Source organism: Fukomys damarensis, unplaced genomic scaffold, assembly GCF_012274545.1.
Source record: "Fukomys damarensis isolate Sample0158 unplaced genomic scaffold, DMR_v1.0_HiC HiC_scaffold_5, whole genome shotgun sequence".
Classification (NCBI taxonomy): domain Eukaryota; kingdom Metazoa; phylum Chordata; class Mammalia; order Rodentia; family Bathyergidae; genus Fukomys; species Fukomys damarensis.
In genome coordinates this window covers 16268696-16292010 of record NW_022900917.1, presented here as the reverse complement: position 1 = coordinate 16292010, position 23315 = coordinate 16268696, and the positions used below count along the sequence as shown (strand labels likewise).

Genomic DNA, 23315 nt, shown 5'->3' with positions numbered 1-23315 from the left:
TTTTTTTTTTTTTTTTTTTTTGGGGTTTTTTTTTTTTTTTTTTATAAAATTATTTTGTTTTTTTTTTTTTTTTTTTTTTTTTTTTTTGGTACTGGGGATTGAACTTGGGTCCTTGCACTTGGAAGGTAGGCCCCCGAACTGCTGAGCTAAATCTCCAGCCCTATTTATTCTTGATATAGTATGTATCAGTAGTGAATTTCGTTTTTATTCCAAGTCTCTCTGCTTTTCTTTAACTGAGGAAGATGTATGTAGGTCTACAAATACCTATCCTTAAACTTACTCAGAGATTTTTAAATTCTAGAATTGAAAGAAGGGTTTTCACACCTTGTTGCTTTAACGGATTTGAGAAGTTTTAAAACTGTCCTTCGTGTCTTTAGCCTGTCTTCATCATCAGGTAATGCCTAGGCTTTTATCATAATTTTTTTAGGAATTATAGAAGTGGGAGTGGTGTTTGTACTCTTTGCCCTATGACTAATGACATTCAAAACTCATTTAGTCTGCTTTACTTAGGAAATGAGTAGTTGGCAGTAAGCAGTATTTTTTTAAAATTTAAATCCTCTGTAAGTTTACTGACTTTCAAAATGCTTAGTCCTTTCATTACAGCGATTTATCATTTTTGTATCTTGATTAATTTGTTTTTCACATATTCATGCCTCAGGACCTAACGTAGTTCATTTTCAAGTAAATCTCAAAATGAATTGATGTAGAATTTAATTAATTAAAAATTCTTTGATTAGCTAACTGAAAATTTAAAGATATTAGGAAAAACAATAGGTAATTTTGATCAAATTTCTGTTGAAGGACAAATGCTAGCTAAAGCAGCTGTCCTTTGTATTTTGCTTTGTTCATCTTTCATTTTTTACATAAATGAAGCTTTTTATAACAAATGATTTTAGATTTTAGCATCTAAAGAGAAATTTAAAAAAATCTAGCATTGGATTATCTTGTTATGATGTCCAAGTAAATGCAAATGCTTAAATATTTAAATGATATTTGAATTTGTATTCCTACATTTTTATCTCTTTTTTTTCTCTTTTTTTCTTTTGGAGAGAAATTGTATTTTAAGGAGAGTTCTTAGTTTTTCATACATAATTTACTTGAAGTATTCTATTTTATTTTTATAAAGTCTCTGGAGTAATTTAAAAAATTGCAAAAGTAACAGGAGCCTAACTACACTATACCTGAGAATATATATAACTTTATAAGCTTTCATAATTATTCAGAGTTCTATAGAATGTAGTTTCTAAAGTTTCCTGTAATAGTTCTTTCTTTTTGACTTTTATTAGTACATATTTGTAATACATAATGTTTACATTTGTTGTAGCAAATTGGTACATGTGCACAACACATTCCAATTCTTTTTATTTGGCACCGGGAATCAAACTCAGGACCTTGTGCTTGCGAGGCAGATGTGCCATTGAGCTAAATCACCAGCGCTCCAATTCTTTTTTTAACCTCTTTCCTCTGCCTCCCTTTTATTTTGTGAGCATCATATTCATTCATGCATCTTTTAAGACCTTATATAGCTGATTATCATAGATATAGATTAAAAACCAGAATAATAGAACAAAAACCTATAAAACATGTAAGGCAATTGTACTAAGTCAAGGTACACTTTTACATACATTTTCCACATGGATTACAATAACTTGTTTTTGTTTACTACGTGAGTATGCTTGTATTTTCAGTGACATTTTAAAATTGTATGTGGGCTAAGTGGTACAGTTCTTGCCTAGCATGGGCATTTCAGTGATTTTCTTTTGAGAGTCACAGTCATGTAACTACCACTAAAATCAAGATAACAGTTCCGTCATCACTGGAAGTTGTCTCCTTTTATTGCAGAAGGTCCTTGTCTCTCCTTTTAGAGTGTCTCATCTGAACCTTGTCAGATAGAGTTTGCCTTAGTCTGGATGCTGGTCAGAATCCACTGTGTCTTGCATTGTTCTGTATCTTTTCCTCAAACACAGCAAGCAACTGATTCTTTTCTCTAGAGTTTTTGGGATGTTGCCAAGCAATATACCTGCCAGAGCATTTTCAGATGTATAATAAAGATTTTGAATCTCGATTTCATACCAATTCACATGCTTCATTTTGTTGAGTATCTTTTGCTCAGATAAATTTTTAAAAGGTAGTTTAGAAAGAGGAATACTATTCTGTGACAAGCATCGTAGTCTTAATTCCTAAGCAAGAATAACTTAGACATGTTTAAAAACAATACTGTTGTGTGTATTAATTTGATGAATTTATCCCAACTTTAGATTTGTATAATGGAGAACATTTGAAATTGTCATGTCTGGGATTTGTATAATTAGTGCTTTTTATTTTACTAGAAAAGTATGGTAGTTACTTAGAATATTGATCTACTGTATTATAGTTTGAAAAAACTCTCCTGGAAAGTCAGATCAATTTTAATATATGTTAATGTTCCTACCAAATCTTTGTTTTTCTTCATGTTTTGGTTCTAATTTAACCTTATGTTTATATAAATGACTAGTTGAAAAATAGACGCTTTTGGTGGGCATGGTGATACGTGGATCTCTAGTGCCAGCACTGGTGAGGCTGAGGCAGGAGGACTGCAGTGAATTTGCGCCAGCCTGGACTACATAGTGTGTTCAAGGCTAGCCTGAACTACATAGTGAGGCACTGTCTCAGAAAACCAAAAATCCCCAAACAAAAAAAGAAAGAAGAAAAATGTATACTTTTTATGTTTTTTGTAAGATTGTTTAGGTGTATAGAATTAAAAGGTTATGAAGAGTATAACTAGTGACACTGGTCCTTAGGATTTCCTACTTTACATTAATAAGAGCACTTAAATTGTTAATAAGCAAGAGGGTATTGGTCCAGTGCACATTGACAGTCCTTTTGATTGTGATTTTAGAAAATCTGATATTTATTTATACATACTTTTTATAATCAATTAATTGGGTGTGATGTTGCATAGTAAATACAATCCATTTCTAGTTCCTTTGTTTAAAGTTGGTGAAATAGTTTAATTGGATCCAAAGGAGCATTTACAATTCATTCTTAGGTTATTGATTATAGATTTGATTTTTTAATATTGAAGAATAAATAAGCTATATGTTTTTCTATGAGAATTGTATTGACCTATTTCAGTATTTAGTTTTGCCTATGTGTAGCAGTGGTAGAATATTATCCTGTGACATTCTATTCTGGTTATGATGTCTTTTGAATATGTTTCTGTTTCTTTTTTTTTTGATAAGACTAAAATTTAATGATATATTGAAAGAAATTCTCAGTGTACTTATTAAAAGACCATATTGTGGTTAAATCCCTAAATTTAGTTTAAAAACTCACTGCCTTTACATTTCTTTTGACATCTTAATGATTTAAGGTTTTTTAGCACATTAAGTTGAAATTTAGGAATTTTCCTATATTTGAAAGATTTCCTATATTCAAAATATTAGACAGTGCATACTAAAAAATATCTGTAAGTAACATTTTGATGTTTTCAGCATTTAATCATATAATTTTCCCTGCATATAAGAACTTTTTGAACCTCAGAACTAACCTTTATAATAAGTAGATATTATTATCTCTTAAAGATGGGGAATTAGGGGTCAGGTAGGTTGATATGGTGGAACTAGAGAAAGAAAATCACCTATTGTAGGCATCTTTTAATCTGTTGATAATGAAGTTGTTATTAACATGTTGGTAACCATTAGAAGGTTCTTGATAATAACTTTGTGTTCATTGTTATGATTTATAACTTGAAGTGCATTGCCAGTTTCTTAAAAGAAACCGTTAATATTTAGCATTCTCTCTCCATTTTAGCTATATAATAAGTTACATTTTGAAAACATTTTTGATGCCTGTCATATAAAACTATTGTTGTGGGAATAGAGGGCTATTAAATCATCGCACAACAACATATACAATCACTTATGTGAAAAGTACAGTGAAAAGCAAGAACATTGTCCTATGAAGGCATATATTAAGAGAATGTAACCCAGCCAAAAAAAGTATCATTTAGTGGGTAATCTAGTGAAATAATGTGCTGAAAGAGGGGTTAAAAGGTGAGAAATTGAAGAAGGTAAAGGGATAGGAAAGACGATAATTTCAGATGAATTTAGACAGCCAAGTTGGCCAAACTGTGATGTGTATTATAAAATATTTTAAAGATTTGCATTTTTATATTAAAAACTGTGAGAAGCAAAGTAATTTAGTAAAGGTAAGACATAATTAGAACTATCTTCCAAAAAAAAAAAAAAAAAAAACCCATACAAACCTGGCTGCAGATGCATGTGTGGCTCAGTATTTAAGAGCAACCTCTTAAATTCTAAGACCAAGAAAGAAGATGCAAATAACCATGACTTATTCATAGTGGTATTCCAAGGGCCACATTGGTATAGAAAGTTTTTCATGATATATATTGAGTGAAAAAAATTTTTACAAAATAAAGAGTACAAAATTTTTCCTTTTATATTAACAGGAAGTCCTTGCAGAAAATCCAGAGCTATTGCTAAATTGCTTATGATGGTTTTATATTGGTGTTAAGTAACACTTGATTTATGTAGTATAGTTTTTAAGAACGTGAACCTTAGAACTAGAATGCTTGCATTAAAATCTTGTCTATTAGCCTTGTGTCTTTGGGAAAGTTACTTTATCTTTTTGGTTTGTTTTTGGCCTTAATTTCTTCATTTATAAAAGAGAGGAATTTATAATTTCTAATTTAGGATTAATTTGAAGGTTAAATGAGAACAAATGTAAGTTGTTTTGAATTGTGATTGACATATGTGATTTTTAGATATGTTAATTATTGTTGCCTCTTTTTCAATTTTAAAAATAAACATATGGCATTTATAAAACTAATAGGTGACTTCCTTTTGAAAAGATTTCATACCATTTCATTTGACTAGGCCAAAAAAGGAAATATTTTTAGTTGCATGTATTAATATGGTCGATTTAATAAGTCAGTAAATTTAGAAAAATGAGCTATTGATGCACATAATCAATTGTAAATCCTAACTGAAAAAACGTTGAACTCAAGAGGATATTGCAAAAATATTCTATGAGTCTATATGATTTTATATGAATTTGTAGAACAGTGAAAGCTATTTGATAGTTAAATAAAAGATGATTGCTTCTGAGAGGATGGAAGATGAAGGATTGCTTGGCAATATCTGAGATGGCAAATTTTATATCTTAAATCGTACATGGTTTATAACAAAGGCATGAGTATTTGTGAGAATAACTGTACAGTTAGAATTCTTATGTTTTACTCTTTGCAAATTTTACTTAAGGAAAAAGGATTTCAAGTAACCTGGAAATGTTGCTAGCTGGATGCAGTGGTTAGAAATTCTTAAAGCATTCTCTGAGTGTTCTAGGCTGATTAAATAAGTAGATTTATTTAGGTGAAGGGCTTCCAGGTTTCTCACCTGTGGAGAATGATTATACAGTGTATATATTCAAGAGGAAAACTATATTGCAACTTCGCATTGCATTTGAATTGGAATTTCCTCTCCCTCTCCCTGTCCTCCCCCCAGCCACTCCTCTACCCTCTCCCTTCTCCCCCCTTCCCTCCTCCTGTACTGGGGCTTGAACCCAGGGACTTGATACTGAGTTATATCCCTATCATTTTAAAAAACCTTTTTTTGAGACAATTTCACTGAGTTGCTCAATGTGGGTTTGAACTTGTTATCCTCTTGCCCCAGCCTCCCAAAGTGCTATGAGCCACCATGTTCAACTTTATGGTTTCTAATGTGAAGGTATATTTTACACCTGTACTTTTTTTTCTTATCATAGCTATTTTCTTTTTATTTAGTATAAGTACTTTGTTGAATTTAGGCCCCTGGTTGTGCTGTTGTGCTCTGTTGCTGCTCTTTAAGTGCTGGGATTCCTAACACAACAAGCAGACCTTCATTGTCGCTAGTATAGTGAAGTTCACATAAGTTAGTGGTTTTCTGTTTTTAAGGATCCTTTCTTTAAATGAAATTTTATCTAGAGCTGAATATGTAAAAAGTTCAAAGTGGAAATGCTCAGGTGGAATTGGGGAGATATGCAGCCAAAAATCTTGCATTTGGTTTCTGCACTACAAGTGTTTGAGCGAACTATAACTATCTTGCTATGTTAGATACTAAGCTCTCCATGAGCATATAATGTCCTTTTCATCATGTTTTTATATAATTTCTAGTAGTAGCTAATGCTTAGTACTTGCCTGATAAATGTGGCTTTAAATTGAATATTATTCCATTGAGATCACACTGTTTCAGTGTTGAAAATCATAGTAACATAATAATCTTCAAGTACATTTATATTATTCATTTAAAAACTCCTTTATTGAGATTAAACTTCCCCTAAAACTAAACTGTTTTAAACATACAGTTCAGTGTTTTGTAGTTAATTTAACAAGGTGGGCATTCTTTTTCAGAATCTTATCCCTGTAGTTCCTTACCCTGTATCTATACGTACACTTTTCCTAAGTATTTTGTATTACTGGATGCAATCTATAGTTTGTGGTCTTTTGTTTTAGATTTCATCCATGCTATAATATTTATCAGTACTTTTATTCTTTTTTATTTTTGCTTTTAGTATAGGTAGAGGATAGGTATAAGTATAGTTTTACTTATTTGGAAATAGATGGACATTTGGGTTGTTTATACTTTCATGATTAATATAAATAATGTTGCTGTGAACATTATAGTAGTAATCTTTGTGTGGACTTATTCTTTCAATTCTCTGGGTATATGCCTAGGGAGGAATTATTGGATTATTTAGTAAATTTATGTTTAACTTTTTAAGAAACCACCATTCTGTTTTGCATAGTGACACCATTTTACATTCTATGCAACAATATATGCAGGTCTCTATTGTTTCATAGCCTTGCCAGTTTTGGCTGCTGTCTGACTTTTGGTTATGTTTATTCCAGGGGACGTGAAATGGTATCTCATGGTGGTTTTATAAAAATTCATTTTTTGTTTGGTTAATTATAAAATTTTAGATTTTATGTATTAAAGTAATTCAGACAGTCATTATTTTCGTCGTTTAGTAAGAGACAACCTTTTTTATTTTTGGTACCGGGGAGCAAAGGTAGGACATTGCACTTGGGAGGCAGGTGGCAGCACCACTGAGCTAAATCCCCGGCCCTGAGAGACAGCTTTTATTCCTATTTTTAGTTCCTGTTATCTAGCATTTTAATTCAAATAATATTTTAGAAATTTGAAAAACGGTGAAATATTTTCATATTGCAGTATAACAATATACTCTAAAATTTGTATTTAACAAATTAATTTGCAAATGCTCATATACATGATAATAGTTAATATTGGTAAGGATCTTGAGAAATACTCAGATAATCTGCTGATGAATATGAAATTTCAGCACATTCAATAAAAAGACCACTAGGAAGCATATGTATTCATGTAGAAAGATCTTGATTTCTTGTTTTGTTTTGTTTTGAGACAGGGTCTCACTATGTAGTTGAGACTGACCTGGAACTCACTTTGTAGCCCAGGCTGGTCTCGAACTCACAGCGATCCTCCTGCCTCAGCCTCCTGAGTGCTGGGATTACAGGTGTGTGCCAACATGCCTGGCGAAAGATCTTGATTTCTAAGATATGTAGTTTAGTATTAAAATGCAGGTGATGCACAGAAACATATAAATGTTCCCATTAAAGTGATAAATGTTACACTTTAATTCATAAGATCATTATACAGAAGTCTTCAAATGTGTATGTTAAACTCATAAGAAGTAGTAATCTGGGAGTGGAGTAGGAATAAAGACATCTTTAACTTTTCATTTTACTAATTTTAAAATCTTTTGAGTATGATGTGTTTTGTAAGTTTTTGTAAGTAAAAAGATGTACAGTCCTTACCTTTTAAAACTACTCTCATAAGTTGAATTAATGAAGTTTTTGTACTCACTTTATTTTGGAAAATGTGAACTAATCTTATTTTACTGTACAGGGTATGAGTAATAACAAAAATACATTTTTGGAAGCAATTTTTATGTTCAAACTTTGCATTTGGGGACTCTGTATAAATCTTTAGATCCAGCTGTTACTGAGAATATTCTTTCAATTGCTATGAGGTGTGTTGATTTAAAGAGAATAGATGGCTATTCCTCAAGTGTACATATGGCAAAATTTTTATGATATTACTATGAACTTGAATGGATTGTTTAATTTCTATGCATTTGGGAGTAAGAAATATAATTCCATTTTTTTAATTAAAAAATTTAAAGGAAGATTTTTCTTATGGAATAACACATTGTTCCAGGAATTTCATCAGCTCTGTACTGTAATTTACTACCAAATAGTACAATGAGAATCCTTTTTAAAGTATTTAACTAGGGAATATTCATTTTCAGTCTTTGTTGCTCTACAATCAAGACGTACTTGTTTCTATTTCCTTCAATTTATCCTGGAGTTTGTCCAAGTTTAGTTTTAATGAGTTGTTTATCCCACTAGTTACACTAGGATTTATTTTTCCCTAGGGAGTAATGTTTGAATTGATAGATTTTAAACCTATTCTGTAAAATGAACATATGTTCAGACTAAGACTTCTAGATGTGAGAAGTAGGCATTTGTTAAGTAAATTATTTTATATTGACCAAGTTAACTGTTAAAGTGGAGCTTCAATAATATTTCAGAACAATTAAGTAATTCTAGAAGTTGTAGTTTTAATATAAATTTATATTGAGCTGTTTTATTTTAAGAAAAGTTTAATAAATGTGTAGTGGTATAAATAACAAGGAAAATCACATGTTTATTGAACATTTTCATTGACAATTTAATGAGTCCCCCAAATTGTTTAAAAATGTTGTAAAACCAATTGATCTCTAAACAATTTTTTGAAGCAAGTGTGTTATGTTGTGACGTGCTGAATTGGATAATAGATACACGGGCATTGTTATTTTCCATAGTTATTAACCTGTTTGATATATTTCAAAATTGACAAAAGAGAAAGGGAAAATTTTTTATTGATATTGTTATAAAAACATTAAACTAATAATATCATATACACGGTCAAGCCACTACCTATTGCTAAGTCATTTTAATTATTTTAGTTTAAATGCTAGAGTATTTGAAAGAATTATAATAATGCACTTTCCCTTTTATCAGTTTTAGTTAAAAAATGAACCTACAGAAACACATCCTGAGTATATGACATAATTACTTTGTTTAGTATTGAATACTGATGTGCTTACAACATGTTATTTTCTTTAATAATAAATTTGAAGGAGGGAGTAACTCTACCATTGGGCATTATTAAAACGTAGAATACTGATCTTCGAATTTGCATATGATTAAATTTTATTCAAATCTATTTATATATTTGGAAACAATTTTATATTGTTTATATGGATTTTATATGATATATGATATCTTACAAGTTAGGGTACTGTATACAGTAGCTAACTTTATAATAAAATAGGAAAGTCTCCCATCATTGTAAAAAGAATCTCATAATTTTGCTTAATAATTATTGCTGTAGTTATAAGAACATGGCTCTTGCTTTTATCATTGCTTCTAATGGCTGTAGAGTACCTTTTTTTTGGAGACAGGGTCTTGGTATGTAGCTCAGTTTGGCCTTAAACTCTCTATGTAGTTCAGGCTGGCCTCCACTCATGGTGATACTGTGTACAGTTTCTTTTGTATTTATTTTGCACTTTTCTCTAGAAACATAGATTGTGCATATTTTAGATTGCCCTTTCTGTCATATGTATCAGTTTCAGATCCTTTTCTAAAATCATTTCATAATTTTTAAAAATTTTATATTGTGGAAATTTCTGAATTTTATGTACAGTGTTCTTGATTTTACTTTTAGAGTTATTTTTGTTTAATTTCTGAATATTTGGATGTTAGGTAGATACTCTTGTTATTAGTTTATGGTTTAATTCCATTGTGATCAATTATTCCATTGTGATCAGACATGCTTGGTTGGGTTTTTTACCTCCAAATTTTATTGAAACTTGTTTTTGTAGCCAACAATAGAGTGTGTAGTGATTAATGTGTATTCTGCTATTGTTTGAGTGGTGTGCAGCATTCTTCATATGTTAATTAGGCCAAATTGATTGATTTTAATTTTTCTGGACTTTCTTCTACCACTTACTGAAAGAGGAGTTGAAATCTCTAATGTTTTGTCTATTCCTCTTAAGTTTCACATTTGTAAAGATGAAAATAGTTGGAAGTAAGGGCTGGGGATTTAGCTCAGTGGTGCTGCCCTGCCTCGCAAGTACAATGTCCAGAGTTCGATCCCCAGTACCAAACAAACAAACAAATAACAACAACAACAAAAATCCCCCAAAACCCTGGAAGGTTTGAAGTGTATATGAACCCGATTTACCTTTATCATTATGAAAAAGTCATCTTTTTTCTACTTCTTTCTCTCATCACCACATGCAAGAAATGTAGAGAGAAAAATTATGTTACATCACCTAAAATGACTTTACCTGTTAAACTTATATAGAAAAATCCCTCTATCCTTGGTTATTTTCTTTGTTTTGAAGTCTGCTTTGCCTGGTATTACTATGTTAGTCTTTTTAGTTTTGTATAAATGTGCCCCATCCCGTCCCTTTACTCCTTTCCTAATCTATTTCCCCTTTCTTTTTAACCTATCTCTTTTATGCTAACTGTGGGGTTTCTATCAAAGGGATTGAGTTGGTTTCATTTGTTTTCAATACAATCTGATAATCTCTGCTTTTAATTAATGTGCTTAGGTCTTTGCCATTTAATGATATTAAGATTTTTGGGCTTAAGTCTGTCATTTTGCTGTTTGTTTTCAAAGTGTTTTATCACTTCTTTTCCAACTTCATTTCTATTGATTCTTTTCTAACTTCATTTAGTTTGATTCCATTTCATCTCTACAGTTTCATTTTTACAATTACTCAATTTCCACTATTTCCTGTATTAAACAATCTTTGTATTATTTTTACATATTCTAAGGTTTAGAATTTACCTCTTTTACTATCTTTATTACTGTCAAATAATATTCCATGTCATATATTGTATCAGAACAGTATATGTACATAGTTGTAGTTCTATAGATAAGCCCTAGAATACATTGTTTTTATTTTTTATTTAAACAGTGAATTCTTTACTCTCTTGAAGATATTGAGAAAGAATGTCTGTTTTTTTTCTTTTTTCTGGTACTAAGTATTAAACCCAGAGCCTTCACCCCAAGGTACATCCCCTGCCCTTTTATTATTTTTTATTTTGAGGAAAGGTCTTGTTGAGTTGCTAAATTTCCCAGACTGAGCCTAAGCTTGCAGTCCTTCTGCATCAGCTTCCCAGTGTGCTGGGATTACAGGTGCGCATCACCATGCCTGACACTTCTTTTTTTAAACATTCACCCATATGTTTACCATTCATAGCATGCTTCACAGGTTTTTGCATAGATCCATAGATTTTCATGTAGCATTTGTTTAGCCTGAAGAATTTTCTTTAGAATTTTTTATAGTGCATGTTTAGTCATAAGAGGCTTTTTGTTACCTATTTTTTTGAAAGATACATTGTTTGAGTTTTTAATTATGTGTTGACAGCTTTTTTCAGGTAGCACTTGATTAAGGTTATTCTATTTTCTCATTTTGTGAAAGATTTCTATAAGAAATTTGGATTAGTTTCTCTGTACCTTTCCTTCCTCTCTCCTTTGTATTTGGGGATTGAACACTGGGCTACCTTATACATGACAAACATTTACTCCATCACTGAGCCATCCCCCTAATTCTATTGTGTGTTTGTATGTGATGTGTTGTTCTGCTCTCTGCCTGCTTTTACAATTTTTCTTCTTAGCACTTAACATTTTTCTGGTCCCTTTTCCCACTTCTTTCTTCTGGTAGTATAGTTATTAAGATTGCTTGATGTTATTCTATATTTCATTAAGGCTTTATCCAATTATTTCAGTTGTTTTTTTCTTTTCTAGTCTTTAATTTCATGGGACTTCCTAAGAGCCTTAGAATTGTCTCATAGGGAAGAAAAGAGGGAAACTTTATCCCTCAATTTTCCAGGTTCTGAAATCATGAGTATAGTACCATTTTCCCGTGTTGTCTCACAATACAGGATATGCAATGCCAGTGAAAGTCTGCTTTAGAATTGGTGTCTGTAGCAGGGGCTAGAATTAGAGGTGGAAACAAAATCTTTGTAAATAGGGAAGGGTGGAGGGATTGAAGGGAGGGCAGGGGAATAGGGAGAAAATAAGAACCAAGATACATCATGTAAAGGTACAAGTTCCCAATGATGAATGTAACTATACTTTATACCTCAAATGTACATGAACATAATGGGGTGGGCGGTGGAGAGGAAGGGTAAGAATTTTTTCCCCCAATAAATTTATTGGTACATTTTAGGTATACAGTACAGTTACATTCATCATTGGGAACTTGTACCTTTACATGATGTATCTTGATTCTTATTCTTTCCCCATTCCCCTGCCCTCCGTTCAATCCCTCCACTCCACCCTATATACAAAGGCTTTGTTTCCATTTTTTCCTTTTCTCATATTTTTTCTTTTCCCTTCTTTCCTTTCCCCTACCCCTCCCACTTCCCCTACCCTTTTAGTCCTTTTCTTCCTATTTCGCATTATCAGTTAATACATTGTGATCCTTATTTACACTTTTACTTTCTCACCGCAGAGAAACTGAAGTATTTGCATGTGTGTCCTATTTATTTTACTTAGAGTGTGGCTTCACTGTGCATTCATTTAGCTATAAATGTCTCTAGTTTTCTCCTTTATGGCTGAATAGTACTCCATTTTATAGAACAACCACATCTTCTTTATCCAGTCTCCATTTGATGGGCATTAGGGCTGTTTTCAAGTTTTAGCTATCACAGACTGTGCTGCTATAAACATGGCTGAGCATATATCACTGTGGTATGATTCTATTAATTATTTCAGTGAGATACCCAGCAGAGGGATAGTTGGGTCAAATAGGACTTCTAATCCTATTTTTTGAGGTGTCTATTGATTTTCACAGTGGTTGAACCAGTCTGCACTCCTCCCAACAGTGGAGAAGGACACCTTTCTCCCCACAACCTGCCAGCATTGGTTGATTCTTGATAGTAGCCATTCTTTGTGGGGTGAGGTGGAATCTCAGTATTGTTTTCATGTGCATCTCTCGAATGACCAGTGATGTGGAACATTTTTTCATATATTTATTTGCTGCTTTTTCTTTATCTGAGAAATGTCTGTTCATTTCTGATGCCCATTTTTGAATTGGGTCTTTATATTTGGGATGACTGGTTTTTTTGAGTTCAAATTTTTATATTCCAGATTGTAGACTTTTTACTGAGGAACTGCTGGTAAAATTTTTTTCTCACATTCTACGTTATTGTTAGCTCTGTTGGTGGCTTCTCTTGCAGTGCAGAAGCTTTTTAAAAAGATGAGATCCCACTTGTTGATTATTTGTGCAAGTTCCCATGCTACTGAAGTTTTGTTTATAAAAATCTTTTCTTATGCCATTCACCTTTGAGAGGTCTACCTAACTTATCTTCCAGCAAATTTAGTGTTTCTGTTTTAATATTTAGATCTTTAATCCACTTTAATTTTAAGTTTAGTGCATTGTGAAAGATAGAGGTCTAGTTTTAATCTTTGGCAAATTGAAATCCAGTTTTTCTAATACCATTTATTAATGGATGATTGGCTCCTTTGTCAAAAATGAGGTGGGTGAGTATATCTGGAGTTGTTTCTGCATCTTCTAATCTATTCCCCTCATCCTCAGGTCTGTTTCTTTGCCAGTACCATGCTGTTTTTATCACAGTGGCTTTGTAGTATAGTTTCAAGTTAGAGATTGTGTTACCCCCTACCGTGTTTCTGTTGCCTAGAATTGCTTTTTATATTCTAGGTCTCTTCTTGTTCCAAATGAATGCTTGTATTGTTTCCTCTAGTTCTGTGAAATATACTGTGGGTATTTCAATTAGGATTGCTTTGAATCTATGTAGGAGTTTTGGAAGTTTGGCCATTACTATACTGGTGCTTCCTACCCAGGAACAGGGGATGCCTTTCCATTTTTTAATATCCCATTTGATCTGTTTTTTCAGAGTTCTGTAGTTTTCAACGCAGAGGTCTTTTGCTTCCTTCATTAGATTGATTGATTCCTCAGTATTTCATTTTGGGATGCTATTGTGAAAGGAATTGTTTCCCTGATTTGTCTCTCAGTGAGTCTGTTATTTGTGTACAAGAAGTCTATTGATTTTTGACTGTTGACCTTATGTCCAGCTACTCTACTGAACCTGTCAATTAAGTCTAGAAGTCTTTTGGGGGAGTTTTTTGGGTCTTCTACATCCTTTCCTATCTTTATTGCTTTTATTTCTTTCTTTTGTCTAATCGCTGTGGCTAATGTTTCTAGAACTATATTGAACAGGAATGGTGATAGTGAACAGTAGCTTCTTGATAGAGTCACAGTAATGTCCATTACTCTCTGGGTGTGATATGGCTGAGACTATGATAAAGGATGGAGGTTTGTGTGGTGAAGTAAAGAGTGATTGACTTTGGCTGGGGATTTAGTTCAGTGGTTCTGCTGCGTGCCCTACAAGCTCAAGGTCCAGAGTTTGGTCCTTGGTAACAAGAAAAAAGAGAAAAAAAAGGGAGTGACAAAGTCTAAATAGTAAGCATCTTAATATTTTTTTTCATATCTTTTTTCTTGTTTACTAAGCTTTAGTATTAATATATTGCTTACATGCATTTCAGTTTTTACTTTGAGGTTTTGTTATTTAGAAAATTTAATTTCAGAAAACATTTTATTCTTAGAATCAGATAGGCATTAGTGAATCAGATGTTGTAGAGCAGAAATTAAAAAATAATATTTCTATGTTAATGTTAAGTAGGGACTTACATATTATGTGAAGACATCCTAAATACTTGTGAGAGGACATAGAGGTTAGATCTAGATCAGATAAATTGGAATTAAATTGCAATTTTTCCTCTTAATAGTATTCTATTTTTTGCCTTAATTTAAATGGATGTATGTATCTGTTGATTTCTACATCTGAAAAATAAATATGACAGTCCCTCACAGGCTATTTTGACAGAATTCAATAACTTAATAGACATAAGACATTCAGAATAATTTACTTCTGAAAATAAATCCTATTTTACATTGTTATTTTTGATGGTTAACTTGATTGCAAGTTATAATGGTTTCAGAAGAATAGGTATGAGTAGGGATATTATTTTATTTTTATTATTTTAAGGGTTTTGAAGTAGTGAAAGAACAATTGCATATCTAATTGATTAAATACAACTTTAAAATATTTTGAATGTATATGCTCTTAACCTGATTCATTCAATATTGCTTATTAAAACTATTTATTGTTTACTTTCTGTTTTCCAACTTAGGACCAAAAGATCTCAGATTGTCATAACTGAAGGTATATTTGAACTTCCAAATCTCACAATTCAAGCCACAAGAGCACAGACACTTTTGCTGCAAGCAATATATCAAAGTTGGTCTCATATTGGAAATATCAGCTCTTCAGGAGTGAATGAAGCTTTGATGAATGAAGTCTTCCAAACTGTAGGTAAGAGCATAATTTCCTTAAGAATTCTGTGGAGTATTTTTCTTAGAGGTGACTAATACTATTCAGATCCACATGTCTGGCATGCTCCCTTTATATTACAGTTCTGTAAAAGTAGATATTTGTAACATATGTTGAAAAGAGAGTTTGTGGGTTAAGCCATCAAATTTTGATTTCTGGCAAATGTTTGGGTATATTTTATACTTGTAAGAGTTTATTTTTTACTATATCTTTGTATAATTTACATTTAGTCTCATGTAGATAATTTTTTGTATACTTTTGAGACTAAATGGAGTATAAATAGTGCATGTTTGTTTATACTGGTTAAGTGAAATAAAAGTGTGGTTCATAATACTTGTTAAGTTTCAGCAAGAAAATTTTCCTTTGTATGAGAAAAGAAATTCTAAATTTTGGTTAATTAACTAGTAAAACACAGATTTATCTTGTGATGCAGTCTTGAAATAATATGCTTCTTTGGAAAGTAGTTCAAAGTGTTAAATGCTGAGTTGGTATACACACACACACACACACACACACACACACACACATGCACACACACATTTTCATTCCTAGGCATGTACCCTAAAGAAATAAAAATATATACCCCTACAAAATCTTTTACACATATGTCTAACTCATTATTCATAAAAGCCCAAAACGAGAACAACAAAATATACTTTTTGATGAATGGATAAATAAAATAGAGTGTATCTACAGAGTGGAGTTTTAGATATTAAAAGAAGTAGAAGTACTAATGCAAGCTAAAATAAAGATGTACCTTGAAACTGGTAAGTTTATGGTTAGAAGCTAGAAGTAAAAATAACACATTATGATTCTGTTTATATATTATACCTTGAATAGGAAAATTTATATTTGATCTCAGTGATGGCTAACAGATGTTTGTTTTTTCTTTAGGAGATAAAATTTTAATGTTACTATATAATATTAAAAAAGAAATTAGTGTAATTAAAAAATTTGATGTTAAATCTATTTAAAAAGGACCCCCCCTCATATTTTAGAAAATATTAATGACACTTTATTATAATAGATATAAGTAACACATAATGGATTACTTCATAAATGATTTAATTCATAAATATAGTACTTAGGTCATATTTAATGTTTAGCCATTTATGATGGCATTTATTTGCTTTTTAATGTAGGTGTTGTATATTTTTGAATGTATGTATGTATATGTGTTTGAATGAATGAGAGTCATTGTCTTTCTGGGTTGCCAATGCTGTTTTTGAATTCTTGGATTGAAGGGATCCTACTGCCTCAGCCTCTTGAGTAGTTAGGACTACAGGCCTGTATCACCACATCCAGCTTATATATTATATATTCAATAGAGAAAATACATTTATATAATGTATATAATGTTTATTTTTTATATAGTTATGCAAGGGGATTTATTAGGTAGTCTATGATCCTTTAGAGGAAAGGAGAGTCTGCAATGGCTGCTCTCATGATCAGTGGCAAGAGGGTTCTCAGTGGCCCTCAACGCCTTGGAGAGCTGGAGGATAATAGTAGTTGCTCATTCCAAGTAGATAGACACTTCAGAACAGGAGGGATCAAGGATGCAGCACCAATCCAAGGTTGAAGACCTGCATGATCATTGGAAAATTAGTTGTCTGTGAAAGTGCTTTGAAAAGCTAAAGAAACTGGATACCTGGAGAGTGATGATGGTAGCAAAAAGATGCACCTGCCCAAAAAGACTGCAGCTCTTCAAAGTAGGCACATATTCTTTTTCTTTCCATTTTTTATTCCACCCAGACTGCACTGCATGGGTATGGGTTGATATCGCCACCGTAGCGGTCGGCCTCCCCGTTTGGTGGCCTGTATGTCAGTCATCCACCAGACACACCCACAACTGTGCTTTAGTAATCTGGTCCACATTTCTTTCTATTTGTTTTTCTTTTTTGTTTTTTTAGAGATAGGGCTTGCTATGTAGTTCATGCTAGCCTTGAACTCACTATGTATCTGGGCTGGCCTTGACCTTGCGGTGATCTTCCGGTGTTGGCCCGGAGTGCTGGAATTACAGGTATGCATCACCATGCCAAGCGGTCAGTAGGAATTTCTTACTCCAGTCAAGTTGACATAGCTAGATTAACAGCCACAACATTATTGTTGTTCATGCTCATTGATAGTTCTCAAAAACTTAGTCCTTGCACTTAGAATTTTGTACTCTTTCACAGCATCTCCTCACTCCCTCTCCTCCTTACTGCTTTTTCCTGTGTTGCCTAGACCAATGTTGTGCAGCTTTCACCTGATGTAAATAAACAAATAAATGTTTGCTTTGGCTTTTTGGTGTCTTTTATAGTTGTAAGAGGCTTTAAGTGTTGCCTTTTCTTTTTTCTTGAAAATTGATGTTGAGTTTTTGCCTCCATCTCAAATACAGACATTGCTCACACAGACCAAGCTACGATTCTGTGACTAAGTCATTAAATGAGTTGGTCTCTACTTCAGGAATTTTATATAGTATGTACATTACAATATTCAGAGCAAAGAAATGGTCAAAGGAAACTCCATTTTGATGACTTTGCTTTTATTTGCATAACTTTTAATGCAGTACTGGAAAGTATAACAATATAAATTATGGTACTGTATTAAGCAGTACAATCAACAAAAATTGCGGTACTATATAAACAAGGTGTACTGTACCAAAAAAGACACTGAGTGAGGCTTTATAAACTAAATGTACAGAATTGTACCGAGAGAGAGAGAGAGAGAGAGAGAGAGAGAGAGAGAAAGAAAGAAAGAAAGAGAGAGAAAGAGAGAGAAAGAGAGAGAAAGAGAGAGAAAGAGAGAGAGAGGCGGGTCATAAATCCAAGCCATAGGTTGAAAGCACAAACAGCACACCTCAGTTGTAAGTCCTGACGTCATTCGGTAAATTGTTAAACGAGAAGTATCTGTACCTCAGTCTTCTCTCATCGAAGTAGTGGTGCTACAGAAATGTAATATCATTTTCAGTTTGAGGCAGTAAAACTATAAAATGCCTCCAAGAAGAAAAGATTTGTTTCATTGGTTAAATATATCATTTCAGAAGAACAAAAGTTAATTGTTGAATCAAAGATGTTGAATTAAGGATGAATTTCTTCTGTTTGCAACTAAATTAACGTAACAGACTTTAAGAGAATATCTGTATTGCATGTTCTATAAAGGTAAAATGAAGAACGTTTCCTTAGCTCTTGCAAAAATAAAAAGTAAAATGTTCTATGATGATTCTTGTTAGGGGTTTTACTTAATGCATTAGAATTTATATAGATAATGGTATAATGAATATCTTACTGTTTGCATCAAGTAATATGAATATTTTCACTTTTAAATCTTGGTGTTTAGGAGAGAATACTGAATTAGAGTTGAAGATTCTCTTAGTAATTACTTAAATGACTAAAGGTCAGTTTGTTTCATTGAGTTGCAGATGACTTTGTCATCTTCAAAATGGTATCTTTATAGCTGCCAATAGTTCTTGTGAGTGCCAGACATGGTATTGATTTTGCAGTTGTTTTGTTCATCTTGTTCTGGACATAGAGCCTCATTGGGATTCATCCATGTAGAGATAATTACCTATAGAAGTGGTTTAGGGGTTTAAATAAATTCCTGAAACTGAGATGACTCTTGTCACACTTGGAGTCTGTGATCCTCTGTTTTAACCAAAAGTGTGATTGGGCAGAGGTACATGTGAAGAGTAAGGTGAAAAGGTAATTAAGATAGTAGCAGTGTTGGTGAGACAACAAAATCTAAAATATTGGTTAGATTTAGGTATTTGGACCCCATGAAGAAAGTGTACATTGGTGCCTCATGTACCTGCTTATTAGGTCTCACCAGGCTCACAGACATATTCTCACTCCTGGAGATCCCAGAGAAGTACATCAGTACATCACTAAATGGATGTGACAGTGCAATTGGTAATAGAAATCTGAAACCACACCCTTTCATCTGCTCTTCACAAACTGTAGCTGTGTGCTAAGCATTTTCCCTTAGTGAATTGCATGGTGTAAGGACAGGGTACCATAAAATTTGAATAGTCTTGAATTTATTTACGTTTTTAGGTTGATAATTCTTTTCTTTTCTTTTAAATTGCATTTATTGGTACATTCTAGGTAGGCAGTACAGTTACATTCATTACTGGGATCTTGTACCTTTACATGCGGTGTTTTTGTTCTCATTTCTTCCCTTTTTCCCCCCCCCCAGCTTCTAGGTTGATAATTCTTTTGCATCCATTTCATTGGCTTCTTATCAGTAATGTTGTTGGCAGGTTTAATCCTGTTTTACAGATGAGAAAATTTATGCTCAAAACAATATAGTGTTTTTTAAAAAAGTATCAATCATCCCACAGCTATTTACTACATTTGTGAAGTCAGGCTTGTACACTTGTTTGTTATTATTTCTGCCATAACAAACTACCTTCTTGGTAAATGAGACCAGAAATAAACTAAGATAATTAAAACTTGGTACTCCATTAGATATTATTTAATGAAACTATAGCAAATATTAGATATTTAATTAAGTTATAAAGAAATTATGAGGACAGAGCAGTGAATTAAAGTTCAGCTAAATTCAGGATTATTGAACTATTAATTTTTGTTCTTCATGTTTATGATAGTACTCAAATCAAATTAAAGATATTTTAACTCTTGCCATTTTTCCAGAGGTTCAAATTCAAAGTCACATGTGAATTTTGTTTGCAATGGAAAACAAGGATTTGCTACCATTTTTTTCCACATTCAGGTCATTATTTTGTTGACACTGTAGATCCATTAATGTGGCATTTGCAGGGAAATAACTTACAGATTTAAAAAGCTGTGTTAAGATGATCAAATGGACATTTGAGTCTCTCATTTAAATGATGTCTTACTGTTAAAATAGAAATCTACTTTCCAGAAAGTAACTGTAAAAGTATTTTATGCAAGATTTCATATGGGATACCTTAATGGTAGAATAATAAATTTTGCCTCATAAAAATGAAATTCAATAATACAGTAGCTTTCTCAGCTCAGTAGCATCTGGTCTATTCTCATGAGAGCCAATATTTTCCAACTCATTAGGATCATGTCGTTCTGTATGTCGTCAACATTGACTTAGCCAAGCTACCTTTACTTACATAACCGCCAAACTATTAAATAGGTCTCTTGTGGAGTGAAGTCAAATATTCCTCTTACTTTACTTCTGCCTTAGAAGAGAGGAAGAAAATGTACATACTGTAACATTTAAACATCTGGCCTAAAACCACATCAGTGTAACTTTGAGTGAAGTTACGGATTTTAGTGTTCTTCCCAGGTGTGCACATAAAAAGGACTTTGGAGTTGTTGCGTAGTTCTTTAACCACTTATGAAAAAGATTATGGAGGTACACTGATATGCCTTTTCTGTTCCTCTGTTTTCAAGCTACTTCTCCTGCTTCCCTCCATATCTTACAATACTTCTAATATATTCTAAGTCATATTTTTGGGCTGTTATAAAGTTTTCTTTCCAGATGCAAGCATTGGCTATGAATTTATCTTGCCAAAATGGAACACTGACTTGAATTTAAATTTCAGTAAGAAGTACCTTTTACAAATCCTGTAAATTTTAATGTGTCCATAAACGAGGTTTTTATAATGTGGATGTTTATTGAATTAAAAAATTCCATTTAAATAGAATTCATGTCTAGGCATTTAGAACACATTTATAGAATATGTGATCATTATTAAGATATGAATAACATATCAGTCTCAAATACTTAGAGTGTTAGTAAGATATGTTAATTTTGTTCCTATGTTCTACCTTAGGAATTTGATAATATTTGTAATTTTTTTTTCTGATGATACTTCTTGGCTTAGAACTATGTATTTTAGGTATCACATAGCAAAAGAGAATGGATGTGTAAGATATGTTAATTTTGTTCCTATGTTCTACCTTAGGAATTTGATAATATTTGTAATTTTTTCTGATGATACTTCTTGGCTTAGAACTATGTATTTTAGGTATCACATAACAAAAGAGAATGGATCAGTGATTGAATTGAAAATAATTTTAAATATCAGGAAATATCTTGTCTAAAATCTGAGTTTACCAAGTATTTTTGATAGATATATAATGCCTTAAGTTACAATTAAGTAAATTTCATTGGATTTTTGAAAAGCAGGCAGTATATGCCTTTAATATGATTTGTCAGTATTAAAATCTTTCATGAACAACATCATAAAAAGTGTATTTTACTAAGTTAATATTGAGAATGTGTTACATTAATGCAGAAAAGACAACTTTTTCTCTTTTGGCTTTTGAAGCTGATTTTAAATATATTGTATTACTTTACAACCTAAAATGTATTTCTTTCATTTGTGTTCACTTACTAAATTTCTAAAAGTATGTACTATGTCATATGTTCAATTCTAGCAAGAAATTGACCTCATTCTAGTGAAGGAAGGACATGGAATCTTTTGTGTCACCTATTATAGCATCAGGTATAGCTTTGAAATTGGACAAGGGTTCATTATATACAGTAGAGAAAGACTATTAATATCATAGAATTGTTAAGAAAGTACCACATACTGGGTCTTGAACGTTAGAAGTCTGATATGAACACGGAGGAAAGTGAAAGGACTTGGTTTGCTACCTGTCCTTCCCGTTTCTTAGGTTTAGATAAGCTGTATTGCAGAGTGGAAAGTTAAAAGTAGTTATGACTTGTCTGATAGCAAAATGAGATAAACTTTTGCTCTGCACAGACCTGTTTTGACACCTTTTTGTATCATCACTCCTTTTTTAGGAGCAGGAGCTGGCTATTCTTGCTACAGGGGGAATTAGATGACTATCATTAGTCAGCAGATATAAAAAGTACTAACTTTTCCACTTAAATAATTTTAGAGATGGCCTTATATGCTGTGCTCAGATTGCACAAGTTTTGTCAATATGATATATTGTGATTATTGACTTAATGTGAATAGTCAATCTGCAGTAGACATTTTATCTATCATCTGGAGTAGAATACAGAAAAATAAGCTTCAGTGGTCTAATTGTATAAATATTTTTTCTTGTAGACCATTCAAAGGAAACTAGAGACATTTAAATAATGATGCTTTCTGTGGGGAAAAGACAGAAAATCTTTTAAATTTACTACAATAATAAGTTAAAGTTAGCACCGATTTGTCTTCATACTTTAAAGGAAGCTCTAATTAGTACAATGAGCTTGTGTGAATTATAAATATTACTATTCAGGGTACCTGAGAAACCTTTCTTTTTAAAAATTAACCAGAAAAAGAATGAAGTTGGGGAAGAGCTTTAATGTGTGTTCCAGTACATGAATGCCTTTTATTTCTTTTTCTTTATTTAACATTAGGGTTAAATAAATTATTATTTTCCTCAACCTATCCCTAACAGCATGTCAACTGAGACTACTGAAGCTTCCTAACAGACTAAGTACTTTACAAAATGGCAACAGTAGCTGTGTAATTTTAATTAGTAAAATAAGAAAAAAGCAGTAATAAGCAATGTAAGATACAAGAAAAAATATTTATACAATTAGCCTACTGAAGCTTATTTTATTAAAAATATTACATAGTGAGTTTTTCAATGCTTATAGATTATAACTAGTAGAAGTTATTTTTTACGTCATTCATAGCTGTGTTACAGACTGATAGTTTAGTTTTAAGATTTAACTTCCTAACAAAAGGCATTGCAGAGCATCCAAAATGAGTTGCAGTGAGAGCTCTCTCAGGAATGCTCTTAATAGGGAGGAAGACTTGGGGTCTATGAGGTTGTGTGGGCTTGAATGTGATTTTTATTTGATATATGAGCTGTGACATAACTTTTGCATGACTAAGATGTGCTTGTAAGTGTTATACTATGCAGATGGGTTTTTTCTCCCC

At 32.2% G+C, this 23315-nt stretch overlaps 1 protein-coding gene across 4 annotated transcripts in view; it reads left to right on the top strand.

Moving 5' to 3' along the window:
- The window catches only part of Vps13b (vacuolar protein sorting 13 homolog B), a 675222-nt gene that overhangs the window by 98409 nt on the left and 553498 nt on the right, over positions 1 to 23315 (top strand). For all 4 annotated transcript variants that reach the window (XM_033759979.1, XM_010619560.3, XM_010619559.3 and 1 more), the window contains exon 17: positions 15291 to 15472. In XM_033759979.1, coding sequence (XP_033615870.1) covers positions 15291 to 15472 — 182 coding nt within the window. The remainder of the gene's footprint in view (positions 1 to 15290; positions 15473 to 23315) is intronic.